Source organism: Pimephales promelas, chromosome 4 (assembly GCF_988280905.1).
Source record: "Pimephales promelas chromosome 4, fPimPro1.hap1.1, whole genome shotgun sequence".
Lineage (NCBI taxonomy): Eukaryota > Metazoa > Chordata > Actinopteri > Cypriniformes > Leuciscidae > Pimephales > Pimephales promelas.
The window spans coordinates 22,998,647-23,013,978 of record NC_142772.1 but is presented as its reverse complement, the minus strand read 5'-3'; the positions used below and the strand labels follow the sequence as shown (position 1 = coordinate 23,013,978).

Genomic DNA, 15,332 nt, shown 5'->3' with positions numbered 1-15,332 from the left:
GAATTATTAATGCAATATCGTAAATAAAATTCGGGAGAACAGACCACAAATGTGCCGTATATGTTGTCCTTTTTCATACTTTTACAGTGGATTACAAAGGAAAAAAATAAAAATCATTATGAGGAAAAGAAAGCGGCGACTGAAAAGAGCTCTTGCCATAGATATTCTTCTTATAACATGTCACGTTAAAATACCAAGTATAGGGTTATTCTGATGTCTGAAAATAAATCATGAAGGAAAATTGACAGCTCATCCAGCCAAACTGACAGATCAGCTTTATTCGTAATTTGAAATGATTCGTTTCAGCCTTTTTGAATGGAAGTTCCCCAAACCAGAAGTGTCACCCATAATTCAAAATGCAGTAAGGTCGTCAGGAATAAGGTGGATACAGTGAGGAAAAATAAGTACATACCCTAAGAAGTTCTTCCTTCTAGAAATTATGGAGGGGTCTGAAATTGTCATCGTAGGTGCATGTCCACTGTGAGAGACAATCTTAAAAAAATAAATAAATAAAATTCCAGAAAGCACAATATTTGATTTTTTTTAACTATTTATTTGTATGATACAGCTGCAAAGAAGTATTTGAACACCTGTCTATCATGTAGAATTCTGACCCTTAAAGACATGTTAGTCTGCCTTTAAAATGTCCACCTCCACTCCATTTACTATCCTAAATTATATTCACCTGTTTGAGGTTGTTAGCTGCATAAAGACACCGGTCCACCCCATACAATCAGTAAGAATCCAACTACTAACATAGTCAAGACCAATGAGTTGTCCAAAGACACTAGAGACAAAATTGTACACCTCCACAAGGCTGGAAAGGGCTACGGGGAAATTGTCAAGTAGCTTGGTGAAAAAAGGTCCACTGTTGGAGCAATCATTAGAAAATGGAAGAAGCTAAACATGACTAAATAATTGTTGTTTTATTTTTATTATAGTTTAAAGATTTGAAAAGAGTAATTGTTAATGTTTTATGCCATCTTGTGATTACTCCCTGTTTTTGCTAACAGATTTGTTCTGAATCATAAATACAGAAAAATTAAAACGCAAAAAGAATTTCTGAAGAAAAAAAAACACTTCATATCGGCATCAGGAAAGGTCCACGAGCCGCGACTCGAACTCGGGTCGCCGAAAAGCACAACTGCGCACTTGTGCTATCGACGCCGACCATAATTTCCTTTTACCATAAAATCCATTTTGGTTTTCCATAAAAATGCAAGTGGCAAACCAAAAAAGCATCAGTCTTTTACATTAAGCACCATCAGTGTAGAGTAGACTATTACTCTAATACTTACACGAGTGAATATGACACTTCCACCTGCTCTTTTTGCAAGTATACTACACAAGTCACTGGACGGCTTGGCACAATACACGTCAGCTAATTTAATGCAAGCATCAATTTCCTGAGTGGAAAATAGACTATGATGTAATTAGCTATTTTGACTTCATGGTTTCTATTCATTGAAGGCACCAGCTAGTGATCAAGCACTGACACGATCAGGCATTCCTCAGGAGGATGAAGGCTGTGCCTGTCTATATCTCGATGTGCAGACTGGAGGGGGTTCGGTTATTTACCGATAGGCCTTGTTGTCGACACAGGAACTGAACTCTACTGCTATGAAGGAAGAATGGGGAAGTTGCTAGCTAGCCTAAAGGCCTGTTTACACTGAGTCTGATGTCATTCTCTGGGAAAAAAGGATGCCTGAATTAATTACTTGGCATCCAAACAAAACAATTTTTAGGAAAACGACATTTAAAAATGTTAATATTAATTGTGATCTATGTGTGATAGTGTAATGGGCTTTAAAGTAATACAGTTTGCTTGTACATCATCTAATCTTCGTCATGGCCAATATCGTGGAACACATTGCCTCTTTATTTTGTCCACACATCCGTGTTTTCAGGAGCTTTTGATTAATTTGACCACAGACGTTTTAATAGAGCACATCATCCAGTGTGCTAATAACCCTGTGTTGCTGATGTCGTTTTTATTGCGTACAAAGCTGCGAGACAGTCCCAGTCCCAGTGCAAAGAGAAAAGGCAGCCTCTGGGAATTATGAGGGACTGTCCTTTTGCTAATGGTGCAGTTTTACTCAAATGACTGCTTCAGAGAGCCTGTCTATTCAATAAATTAATATATAGTATAGTGAAGAGGAGCTCTGCAGTGTGCAAATTACTCCTGCACTCTGTATCACTGTGGTTGATAAAATGGGTCAATAGTTTACATGACCAAGTGTGTTGCTCATTTTACATTTCAAACTGCATATTATATTAAAAATAGCCATTTATAATGGCCAGCTGAAAAGACTGTTTAAGAACACGCAGGCGGAGCGGAGGGGCAAAAAACAATATCTCCCGTTTAGCTCTCCTTCTCGTAACACTACAAAGACAGTTCACCTATCAAAATAAACAACATAACAGAATAAAGTCCAGTCCTAAGTGGACTACAACAGCCCGCAAGTTTTTATTTATTTTTATCCAGCGTTATCGTGTGGTGTGATGCGGAGCACAAGAGAACAAGAGTTTGATGGTCTCTCAATGGTCCAATTTCAAAATGGTTTTCACAGGTTGAATTTTGAGTTCGTAAGCTTTTACTAAAATATGTGATATGAAAAAAGGCAATAAAAAAGGGAGTGCCAGTTGTCCCTTTAGCAGGATGTGACCGTTAATTAAACCTGTTTTTCTCAAAATTCTGTTTCTGAAAATCATAGCGATCAGCCAATTTCAGATAACCATAACTTTTGTTACTGACAAATGATAAAAGAAATAAAAACAGATTTGGAAAGGGCTTTATCCCAGCTTTAATATGGTCTCAAAACCTAATGCCTGGTTCAGATTACACGATTTTAGCCCGATTTTGGCACAATCCGTTTGACGTAGGGTGTTGTGGGGATTCGTAAACGTGTGTCATCTCGTATAGTGTGTCATACTGGGCGACAACCTACATTGTGTCTGCGATGCTTCGCGACAAAAAGACTAGCATGTTTCATTTTTTAACGGTCGTCCACGACGGTTACGTCACATGTATGAGGTTGACCAATAGGAGCACAGAAGCTTTTCCGTACACAACTTTCAAAAATGGCGAAAAGAAAGAGAGACGATGGTGCTAACGTTAAAATTAAAAGTAAAAAAATATAAGAAAACAATATTTTACCTCAAGTTCTCTTTGGAGGATTGACAGCCCATACTGTCCTCTTCGAGCAGGGAAGTGTCACGCAATGGCCGTTCAACCAGTTCAACCAATTCAACCAGTTCACACACTCACACGCCACACCGTGTATTTCTCACGCTGAAAAGGCAATGCCGAGCAATCCAGGAAGTCACTCGCTACTAGTTTCGCCTTCTCGATGACATCACGCGCACCGTTAAAGACGGCAGGCGATGACTGGTCAGAAAGCAACATATAGTCTGACATGTGTCTCGTCCATGACACGACAAGATTTTAGGAGTCAAAATCGCGAAATCTGACACAGTGACTATCATAACAGACAAAAAAAATCGTCTAATCTGAACCAGGCATAAAATGTCGAATTTCACCATGTGGTGGGATTTCCCAGATCGCATCATATATATATATATATATATAATTCTACACATACATATAATTATTATTATTATTTTTTTAATGAAAATTCTGCCTTGTTTATACTTTCGTTCATGCACACCAGAGTATCTGCAGAGGTGTTGACGTGTCAAAGTTCATTTGGAGCACTCGCATAACGTACTCCTGCACAGGAAAAAAGACAAGCAAATGCATATTTCAAAGCATTTCTACATTTGCTTAATTCATTTTTATGTTCATTCTTTGCTTGTTAAGCCAAAATATAACTACATACTATTAACCCTCAAACCGTATTCACTTTACAGCCCTTAATCCTGTAATTGTGGACAAATGTGGGCACAGAGGACTCAAGTGTGATCCTAATTTCTATTTATTATAAATGTTATATCTTCGTTATATCTTCATTATCTTCGATAAAGTTTTGTCTATCCATTTATGGTGTTTTTTTATTTTTTATTTTGGTCGTGTTTTTTAATTTATTTATTTCAAAAAGTACCATATTTTCTATGTAAATTATGCTTATTTTTATGTTTTTTTTAACTACATTAAAATATCATTCCAATAAGTTATTAGAGCTAAAACCTAAAGATGAAGTGACTTTGCTGTCACCTGGTGTCTTATTTTGGGTTATTTTAGAATGCTCTAAATTACAGTTTTTCTCATTCATTTCTATGGGTGACCATTTTTGACCCAAACACAAGATTAAGGATTTTTTTTTTTCACCCACTTAACATTGTAGAATTGAGTTAAAAAAAATTGTGTGTGTTCAGGATGCAAACTTAGGAAAAGTAGCCAAGTCTTGTACCGCTCAGATCAAGGAAAGTATTTTTTAAAAATAAATCAAAACTATTTTGCCCACATTTGTCCAGAATACGGTTTTAGGGTTAAATAATGGCACATTTCAAGCTGCCCCCTCATAGTCGACTAAATGTTAGTCGACGAGAAGAGGTTTGGTCGACTAATTTATAATTAGTCAGTCGCAGAAAGAAAAAAAAAACTCCATGAAGTGACAAAGTCATGCAGTGACTACTACAACAGACTACAAACTACACATCATCATCAGCATGATTGATTACAGCTTTGTTTAATAATCCCTAGTTGCTCGAGAGCTGTGTGACCTTTGACATATTGTAAGTTGCTTTCGATAAAAGCGTCAGCTAATGAATAAATGTAAACGTATATTAAATCTAAAATGGAATCTATTAGATTGTGGTTGTCATAAGCAGGCAATTGTGGCTTGGCCGAGCTGTGATGTAAATGAAACGCTATTGGCTATTTTAAAAAAGGGGAGGAGTTGCTCAATATGTCCCACCCTGGCTTTCGGCTTCATTGGGTGTTCACTTTGTGTTTCAAGGCAGTTCAGTGGGCCTTTAAATTAATGACTAGTCTAGATTAAGTGTTACATTTTTAGGATCGTCACACATACTGTTCATTACATTCCAATGAAACGCTGAAATCTGAGTCTTGATTAATTTCGATAGAAATTGTGTTCCGCTAAGCCACTGCGCTCAAGCTGAAAGAAGTTCTACAAAAAAAAAATGTTGAAACCACCAGAAACCTATCCAGTTGCCTTGGTGACACCACCATGAATGTGCCATAGAAATGTGAACATTTGAACTGCAGCATCTCTTGTACACAGAGCAACACTTTTAAAAACCGTTAAAAACTCTTGTACACCGAAAACTGACATTCAACACAAATGAAACTCACTGGTGCATTGCTTCCCCATTAACACAATACGTGTTTGAGTGTGGGAGGGCTGCATGCCCACATGATGTTATATGCAGACTGCAGTCAGTGTGACATTTTAACATGGGTAAGACAGTTGTTCCTGTGTCTCGCTCTCATCTGTCACCTCCTCCATTCACCTACCATTACTTCCCCTTCACCACATCAACAACACACACATGTGCTGATTAATTGATTTTGTATTTTGTTCGCAGTGCTAATTGTCCTGCTGTTCTTCTGCAGATGAATTAAATTAACTGTGGGGCTAGAGTGAGTCTACACACGGTACATGGTATACATGCATACTGTGTAGTTTTTCACAATTTTAGAAGTTTTTGATCTTTATTCTATTTTAAAGAGTGTTCTATGGAGAGAGAAAAAAAACTTACGAGTTAGATTACATATATAGTCTTATACCCTAAACAAGACTGAAAATGCAAAATCATAATTAGATTTGGAGACTTCTGCTTGGCTTGTTTTTGTAAGGACATTTTGACGTTTAAACCAGATGAAAATTATTTATTTCAGGAGTGGACAAACATTTTTACATGAGTTGCTTTTCACTATATTTAAAGGGATAGTTCAGTTTGCCCACTGACTACCAAATGATATGCGGAAAATATACTATGGAAATCAGTGAGGCCCATCAACTGTTTGGTTACCAACATTCTTCAAAATATCATCTTTTGTGTTCAGTGGAAGAGAGAAATTCATACAGGTTTGGAAGAACTTGAAGGAGATACTGACATGATTTTATTATTATTTTTTTGTGAACAATTCCTCTAAAGATGTAACATTTTTATGCTGCGAATTATGTGCCAATATTAAACAAACAAATCAAGCATCTGGCAAACAAACTCGATCTGCTTTGCAAAGGAAAACCCGACTCGCAAACAAACAGAAAGCAATTTGCAAAAACAATGGTAAATTTGAGCGAAAATGCAGTGGAATAACCAATATTGTGTTTTACAAATATAAATAAATGAGCCTAGATAATAGGCTATTTCACAAGTAAACACAAACCATCCAACAAATTGCATGTAACCTTTGAACAAATACTAAATCTAGTGCAAATGCACGATTGTGATATCTCTCGGCTTGATTATGCAGATGAGTAACTTCCTCCTCTGAAGATGACGGTAAGCTAAGGTATGGGATTAATTTAGAGCTAGTTGAGGAAAAAGTCTTACTCTATCAATGTAAACATGACACAATATACGATTGTATATTTGTAGGGTTAAATATACATCAGCTTTGTCTTTTACTCTTTTTTTTTTTTTTTTTAATCTTGAACCCCCTGTTGCAAAACACTAAAATCAGACACAATGTTTTTTTTTTTCTTTTTTTTTTCTCCAGGGATCTAAAATCGCTTAAAAATTAACCAGTGTTGTTAGAAAAGCTACTGTTTAATTTAGAGACCTTCATGTTTTTAATGGCTGAGGCTCTGCAGTAAAACCTTTTTAAAATTTCTCGCTGTGCTAAGGCACCTTTTTAGAGCAAGATTTCACTTTCAATATTTCCGCATGAGTTTTCTCAAGAGAAAAAAAATAAAAAATCTGCAGCCGGAGGAGCCCTGTCACAGTTCTGTGGAGTGAGAGGGTGGCTTGCATGCATGTCTTGTTTAAAAACTCCCAAAAATCCAATGCAATCTCTGCAAGTCTCGTTTTACAGAGCTATTGCATTATAGCAAAGGTTTTTTCAAAAATCTGCAAGGTAATTTGAAATAAGATCAACTAAATATAGGCTTATGTCAGGATGCCAAAAAGAGCCTATAAAAACCTACTTCAGCATTTACATTCAGGGTTGCATTAATGCTAATGCTGTTGGAAGACACTTAAATCTGATTTATTGCTGACTAACTTCTTGATCTGTTCTTGCTTGCTTTCAGATGGTACCATGGAATGTTGGACAGAACCATTGCAGAAGAGCGATTGCGTCAGGCTCGGACACCGGGCAGCTACCTCATCAGGGAAAGCGACCGCCGGCCTGGCTCCTTCGTACTGTCCTTTCTCAGCGTGACCAATGTGGTCAATCACTTCAGGTGAGCAGTGCTGACTGGATCATACTGTTTCACTGATGCGCACAAACCCCATTGCATTTCACAAAATTTGGTGTCCCCTCAAGCAGACAATTGTTGTACAATAGTCATTGTTAACTATTTAAACGTACATTGTCCTGCACTGTATACTATTTATATGACTGATGCCTCAAATCACGTGAACAGGTCCTTTTACTTTTCTAAATGATCAGAATTTTAAACAATAATACAGCCCACAAAACCCTTAGACTTGCATGGATGGTGGCACTGAAGCATATTTTTAGACCAGACTATTACAGAGACTTGTAAAGCAGTAAAGCAACTAACCAGAACAGTCTTCAGTGTCACATGATCCTTCAGAAATCATTCTAATATGCTGATTTTGTGCTTCAGAAACATTTCTTATTGGTATCAATGTTGTAAACAATTATGCTGCTTAATATTTATGGGGAAATTTGATACAACTTGTCAGGATTCTTTGGTGAATAGAAAGAAGTGTTAATTTGAAAAATAAATCTTTTGTAACATTATAAATGTATTATAAATGTATTTACTGTCACTTTTGATCAATTTAATACATCTTGCTGAACAAAAGTGTTAATTTCTTTACAAAAAAGAGAGAAATAATACCTTGATGACCCCAAACTTTGGGATGGTAGTATATACATTTAATCATTTGGCAATGTCAAATGTATTTCTAGAGCACAGTTTAAAGCAACTTCAAGTTGACCAAAGAAAGTTCTTTACATTGATACATATTTAACAGCATAAAAAAGAGATTATATAAATCTCTAAAATGCATTAAAAGCCAAGGAAAACAAATGAGTTATTAGTTTCGATTACAAATTAGAATGTTTTTGAGCAGTTCTGTCACATTGGAAGGCTATTATTCCACAGTTTAGGGGCAATAATTGAAAAAAGCCCAATCCCCTGTCAATTTTAGTCTTGCCCTAGGAACGGTCAATAGCCTATGATCAGAACATCTGAGGCATCTCGAATGGACAAAAGTCTTAACAGATAAGTAAGTGGCAGTCCAGTCAAAGCAAGTGAAATAATCCTAAAGCTGCAGTCCGTATCTTTTTTGGGTTTAAAATGATCCAAAATACATTTTTGAGAAAATACATAACCAGCCAGTGTTCAAAACTATCTTCTTGCCATAGCTCAATTCAAAGCGGTAAGCTTGTAATAATGTTTTTAATTCCAGTGTTTCTGGTGGATTTCCGCAGGAGATTCAAGCATGTCTTTGCCTCATTACGCCACGTCTGTACACATAAAGAGTCTCGGCTAGTAGGCTATATTGCGTGTGAGGATGCTGAAGGTGGAGATTTTTCTCATTGTACTTGATATAATTAAACTTAACTAATAAGTTTGATGGCGGATCCAGAAAGGTTCAAATGACAATCACCAGTGATTACTAAAGACTCACCCGCTGTAAAATGCAAAAGACTTCGAACTTCGGATTGGCTTACTAAAAAAGAGACTTCAACCAGACACATACGAAAACAAGGATACATATCGGAAGAACATTACATGTAGTCACACAATGCTGATGTTGTTAACATTATCAATTTGAGATAATAAACTATAATTTGCACGGTTTTGCGTGATATGAAAAGCGATTTTTAGATTTAATCAGCACGATTTACTGCAGTGTCAGAACCAGAACAAAAGTGGATGTTTCTTTACTTGTTCAGGGGACATTTTCCAGTGAAAATTATTATATAGGTCATACTTCCAAAAAGAATAATCTGTGAATATTGACAGCTGCACTTTCTCCTCTAACATTGGATTCATCTGCGCTGTGTGGAGTCGAAGCACAACTCGCGTAAAGTTGATCATTTCCACAAATGACTGCAATTGCAGATTTCAAACAGAGATGGCGACAAAGAGGAAAAACTGTGGACTGCAGCTTTAAAATCAGTTCTATAACAGACAGGAAGCCAATGAAGGGTCATTCACACTAGTGTAATGTAATCATATTACACCCCCCCCCCCCCCCCCAAAAAAAAAAAGGTAATTGTGTACACCCAACACCAACATAAGTCTTTATAATTTTACAACATTTTGAAGTCGAGAAAATAGATAGTTGGTTTTTACCTGCATAAGAGATTTGCAGATTTCAGCAATGGATAAATGGATTTCTAGCCCTTGCATGAGCTCCGCTACTAGATATATTTATAAGAAAGATAAGAAAACACCCTGCACTGTACAGCGATCATCTGATGTCCGTGCCTTTTGGCTAAGCTTTTAGTGTTGTTACGGAAAGGGTGAAGCTGGTTCTTGTCACATGACCTCCAGTGTGTTTGCGGCATTCTGAAAAGTTAAGTGTTTTTGTTTTTTTTTCACATAAAGAAACAAGCAATAAACAAACGAACACACGTCTTGTAGTAAAATGTATCTTATCCCCATGATGCATGCTTCTAGTTGCATACGTCTACACAACTGCAAGTGCTTTGCTGTTAAATGTATTTGGAATGAATCATTTTAATGAAGTAAGGCAAAACACTTTTCTTCTTTGTGTGTGTGTGTTCAGGATCATTGCGATGTGTGGAGATTACTACATCGGTGGACGACGCTTCTCGTCCCTGTCAGACCTCATTGGTTACTACAGCTATGTGTCTTGCCTACTCAAAGGGGAAAAACTGTCGTCTCCAGTGGCTCCCCCAGAGGTACGATCAGAACTTCTGACTCTCGAATGACTACAAGTTTTTTTTTTCACTTATTTGTTGCTGTATCTAAGGTTGTAGATCAAGAAGCAGGATTGGATTTTGTTACTCTTTCAGATAATCATAGCATTATGATTATCAGAATTGTCCCTTGTGGTGTTGCTAAAACCTCTTATTCTCCTTCCAGCCAGTGGAGGACAGGCGAAGAGTGAGGGCCATACTTCCATACACCAAAGTGCCAGATACCGATGAGATCAGGTATAAAAACCTTCTTAAAAGTCATCCTACCTCATATTTCACAATCCAGTCTGAAGTGTCTAACTGTGTCCTGCCTGTTTGTGGGAATGGAATTTAAACTCATGTCAATGTTTGAAACAAAGGCTGCATGATTAATCATATTTTAATTGCAATCATGATTTCTGCTTCTGAATTAATTAAGCATTTCTGTGATATTAGACCAAAAAGAAAACATGCATTCAATTCATACATTTTAGTACTGGTTTGCTTATCATTCACAGTGTCAGTTTTAAGACTGAACCTAATACAAAACAAAAACAACTAAGAAACTGCTTTTGTCAGGTTTATTTTTCGACGGAACTCACAGCAAACTTCCAAAACAATACTGTGAACTGGGCTAAATGCACTTGTTGATGGTATTTTTTATCAGCTGAAAACTCACAAGGAGCTTATAAAATGTGTTGTACATAAACGAAGATCTGCTGCAAGGAAACGCGGTTCAGACGCTTGTACTGAACTGTAATGGGCAATGGGGCACCCATGATAAGGAAAACCTGGCATTCTTGACCATTCTGTTCTCTTTAGGGTCTAATCTCGTGATCAAATCCTGTTTATGGTTCTCCAAGATGCCTTTGGTCCGTGTTGTGCAGCTTGCATTCATATTTCAGTCAAACTGCAATAGTTTGTTTGGAAAACCCCATTTTTTAGGGGTCTCAGTCCTCCAGTTTTGTGCTCACCAGGCTTAGAGTGGCACTTATCCAAATAAAGTGTGAACAAAACCTTAATGTATATGACAAATATAATCATTCAAGTAACCAGATGAGGTCAAATCCTGCATATAATTTGGCATTCTCTTGATTTGTGCTTTAGTGAAAGTGCAATAATTCTCTAAAAACGAGAAAAATCGTGATTACTTCAGTAATACCACTCCATCCGTTTCACCATCCAACTATTTATCCTATGTAGTATGGATACAATTCTGACGTACTGCATCCACCATGTGACCTTCAATGTCAGCCTTGTCTCTGTTTCCCACCATTTATGCTTGAGATGAATTACCTCTTGCCTTATTATGCAATATTAGGGTGTCCGTCAGACTTCAGACTTCAGACTTCATCCTTTGGGTGGATTCTCATTTCACATGCTAAGCAGGCATATTCGGATGCGTGGCAGTTCTTGGAGCCTCTAATGAGCTGGTGATAGAAATCAGTTGTTAAATAAGAGAGACATCCAAAATGTGCAGTGCTTGGCAACTCCAGGATCAGCATTGAGATGGTTCACCTGAGCAGTTGGTTTACATAATCTCCCCCTGTGGTGTTCAGTGGCACGTACAGGAAGCTACAAAAAGTAACTGTACAGGAAAGCAATTTAGATTGCAAGAAAAGCTGGAAAATCCTGTATAACAGACCAATTCCCACCCTAAATTTAAGACCCTTTTAAATAGCAGTTAGAGCACTTTAAGCCACCAGCAATTTAAAAATATCAAAAAGTATTACTTCCCACAGGGACCCTCCAGTAACTTTGAAGTTTTCTGCAAGTCAGTAACAGATGTTTCCTGCTAGTCACTTTATTGTCACTTTTACTTTCAAAATGCTAATTTTGAAAAACGATTATCTGAATGGATTGAATAACTTTTTATATCCTTATAAATATTTTGTCATTTCACTCCATTGTTTATTTTCTACTTTATTGTGTCTCAAGTTTTCTTAAAGGAGACATGTTTATCGTTCACAATGGACTGGAGGATGGGTGGATGTGGGTGACCAATGTTCGGACAGAAGAACAGGGCCTTATCGTGGATGATCTTGTGGAGGAGGTGGTAAGTGTCCCTGAGCTTTTGTCCTGTAAATACTCTTTACAAAGATTTGATAATTTGCATATTAAATAATTGATTTATTTGAATGTATTCACAGGGACGAGAAGAGGATCCGCATGAGGGAAAAATGTGAGTACATTTAGTCTAAAACAATATATCTGTTGCATTTTTAATAGCCCTCCAAACATGGGCACTATTAAAACACTTACTATAGTATAATTAATTATTTTATATTATTAATCTTTCTTTTTTGATACATGGTTACTTTTGAATGGCTGTCAATAGAGAAACAGGATTTTTTTTTTTGCAGTCATAATGGTATATTTACGACGTGTACCAGAAAAAGTTTAATATAATCCTATCCAAATTGACCAGAATAAATTGCTCAGAACCATGAAGTGATTATTTTCTCTGCTGCCATCTTTGTTTAGCTTCACATATGTTTCTCTTCTGAACAGTTTGTTTTAGTTAGTTAAGTGTGCCATGGCAGAAGAAGCATCTGTCAGATTCAGAGAGTAATGCTACTCTCCTGAGTATGAAGGAGAGGGTTTGAGCCTGAGGCTGTGGATCTGATCAGAGTTGATCCCTCGTCCTGTGACCGTGTTTGACTGCTCTGACTCAGACCTGACTCACAGGGCCTGCGCTGTCCTCTCTGCCCTGCTTACTTGTGTCTCATTTCCTGTTTCCCTTTTGTTTTTCCTTTTCTCTCTTCATAGCTGGTACCACAGGAAGATCAGCAAACAAGAGGCGTACAACCTGTTAATGACAGGTACATGAGTGTGACAGCAAATGCTGGTGGCTATTGCATGTTTGTGTAATGAGCATATTATAAATATATAACCTAACAGGTGATTTCAACTCAAGTGATGTGCTCAATGCATTTTACTAGCATGCGTTATTCAAGGAATAGTTCCTTCCAAAATGAAAATTTCGATTTAGTTTCCAATATTAGTTTTTTTTTTCCTTCCCTTTCACTTTTCAGTGTCAGTTAAAATTGGATCTTTTATCTCTTATTTGCCAAAATAATTATTGGCCTATCAGTTTATTTACTGTTGGAGGAACAGACTAAATGGTGTCACGACTTCCATTTTTGGGCTAACTATTCCTTTAAATCATGGAATTGTGCATGTGTTTAGCACTTTTGATTTATGAACGCATTAAATGCATCATAAAAAGGCATTATATGCATCATTTGTCATAGTTGGCCGGACTCAAATGCATTAGCATAGATCACAAACTTTTAATATTTCCAAACCTAAAAGAGGCAAATTCATCAAAGATTATTTTATGTTAGAGTAGGACAGAAGCTGTTATTATTTCATATCTGCCATTTAAAGGGTTATTTCACCCAAAAAGGACATTTCCGTCATTAATTACTCACCCTCATGTCGTTCCAAACCCGTAAGACCTTCGTTCATCTTCGGAACACAAATGAAGATATTTTTGATTAAATCTGAGAGCTTTCTGTCCCTCCATTGGCAACAACGTCGTTGCAACTTTCAAGGCCCAGAAAGGTAGTTACAACTGTTAAAAATAGTCCATGTGACTACAGTGGTTCAACCTTAATGTTATGAAAGGACGAGTATACTTTTTGTGTGTAAAAAAACCCCCAAATAACATGATTCAACAATCTCTTCCACGTCATTCTCCTGCGCTGTAGTAGTGTAAACAGTGCAGCGCTTCTGGGTTCTACGTCAATGTCAATAGTGAGCCTTTGTTCTGACGTCAAAAGCACTTCTGACTCTGTTTTTCTGCTCTCCAGTTGGCCAGGTCTGCAGCTTTCTGGTCAGGCCGTCAGACAACACACCAGGCGACTACTCCCTCTTCTTTCGTACCAATGAAAACATCCAAAGGTTCAAGATCAGCCCCACTCCCAATAACCAGTACATGATGGGAGGGCGGTACTATAACAGGTAGGACTGCAGGCAAAGGTTTTAAAATGCCGCGACACTGCTTATGTTTGATCTGCCTGAAAATGTCCCCTTGTAACTTGTATCCTGCTTTGAAGCACCTTCCCATTTATCAGGATAGCATTGATAACCTTAATAACCCAGGATTCTTGTGACATTGAAGACTCATAATGATACAGAAAATTCAGTTTTGCATCACAGGAATAAACTTTAAAATGTATTAAAATAGAAAACAGTTGTTTTAAATTGTAATAATAATATTTCACAATATTACTGTGTTTGTGTGTGTATATATATATATATATATATTATTTGGTTGCAAGACGGTTCCACATTTCTTACTATTACAATTTTAATACAAACTAATACCTCACTTATGCGTTTGATTATTACATACAAAGTTTGTGCATGCACATAATAAAATATTAATATACCGGCAAATATAAACTAAAGAGATTTCAGTCATATGCTCCAAAATTGCAATTTTTGCTGCCTGTCTGAAAGCATTTTATGTTATTAAACCCTGTCCCCATATATTGTGCCTCAGAGCTGATTTAATTAAAATTGTAATACTTTTTAATTTTGCACACTGTAATGAAAAACCACTCAGCTCTACATCCAGCTGGTCTCTAATTGAATAATGCTCTTCCCGGCAGTGTTGACGATATTATCGAACGTTACCGAAAAGAGCAGATCGTGGAGGGCTACACTCTGAAAGATCCCGTCTCAGTCCAGGTAAAGGAAAGGTCATTCCAATAAGCTCAGATATCGCTGAAGATCATCTCAATAACAACCACAATACTGTTTCTATTTTGCCATTTAGCAAAAAGAACAAGTCCTCTCAGACGTAGTCGACGGCAGAGAAATCTATAACACTATTCGACGGAAAACAAAAGATGCTTTCTACAAAAACATTGTCAAGAAAGGATATCTTCTCTTCAACAAAGGTACCACAGGCTACTTTTTTTTATGCTGCCAACTGCATCCATTGACTTTTTACTGATGATCAACATACTGTATAAGGCTGCTTGACAGTACATTTGTATTCAGTGCTAAATCTTTCTCAGTGGGTTGATCACAAGAGGATGTGGGTAATTTGTAGCACATGAGCCCCATCTGAGTGTGGTTTTGTCAAATCTTGACAGACTTTATCACCTGAGTAACACTCAGCAAGGCTCTTCACGAACCGCTCAGGATGAGCTACGCAGAACAAAAAGCAAAGCGTTTACCGGAAAACCTAGAGCTGTCCAGTTTAATGTGGCTTTGCTTAGTAAGAGATTTGGCACTCTGTGGGGTTTTCTCACTGATCAAAGGGTATGAATCTGAATTAGTTCTGGCACCTTGTCTGGTTAGTATTCAACTGTTGTATGTA

General features: G+C 37.1%; 1 protein-coding gene across 1 annotated transcript in view; it reads left to right on the top strand.

Annotated features, from left to right (window-relative positions):
- The window catches only part of rasa1a (RAS p21 protein activator (GTPase activating protein) 1a), a 97,499-nt gene that overhangs the window by 25,599 nt on the left and 56,568 nt on the right, over positions 1 to 15,332 (top strand). The window contains exons 2-10 of the mRNA XM_089130124.1: positions 7,182 to 7,334; positions 9,865 to 10,000; positions 10,185 to 10,255; positions 11,936 to 12,053; positions 12,148 to 12,179; positions 12,767 to 12,819; positions 13,813 to 13,963; positions 14,617 to 14,695; positions 14,784 to 14,907. Coding sequence (XP_088986250.1) covers positions 7,182 to 7,334; positions 9,865 to 10,000; positions 10,185 to 10,255; positions 11,936 to 12,053; positions 12,148 to 12,179; positions 12,767 to 12,819; positions 13,813 to 13,963; positions 14,617 to 14,695; positions 14,784 to 14,907 — 917 coding nt within the window. The remainder of the gene's footprint in view (positions 1 to 7,181; positions 7,335 to 9,864; positions 10,001 to 10,184; positions 10,256 to 11,935; positions 12,054 to 12,147; positions 12,180 to 12,766; positions 12,820 to 13,812; positions 13,964 to 14,616; positions 14,696 to 14,783; positions 14,908 to 15,332) is intronic.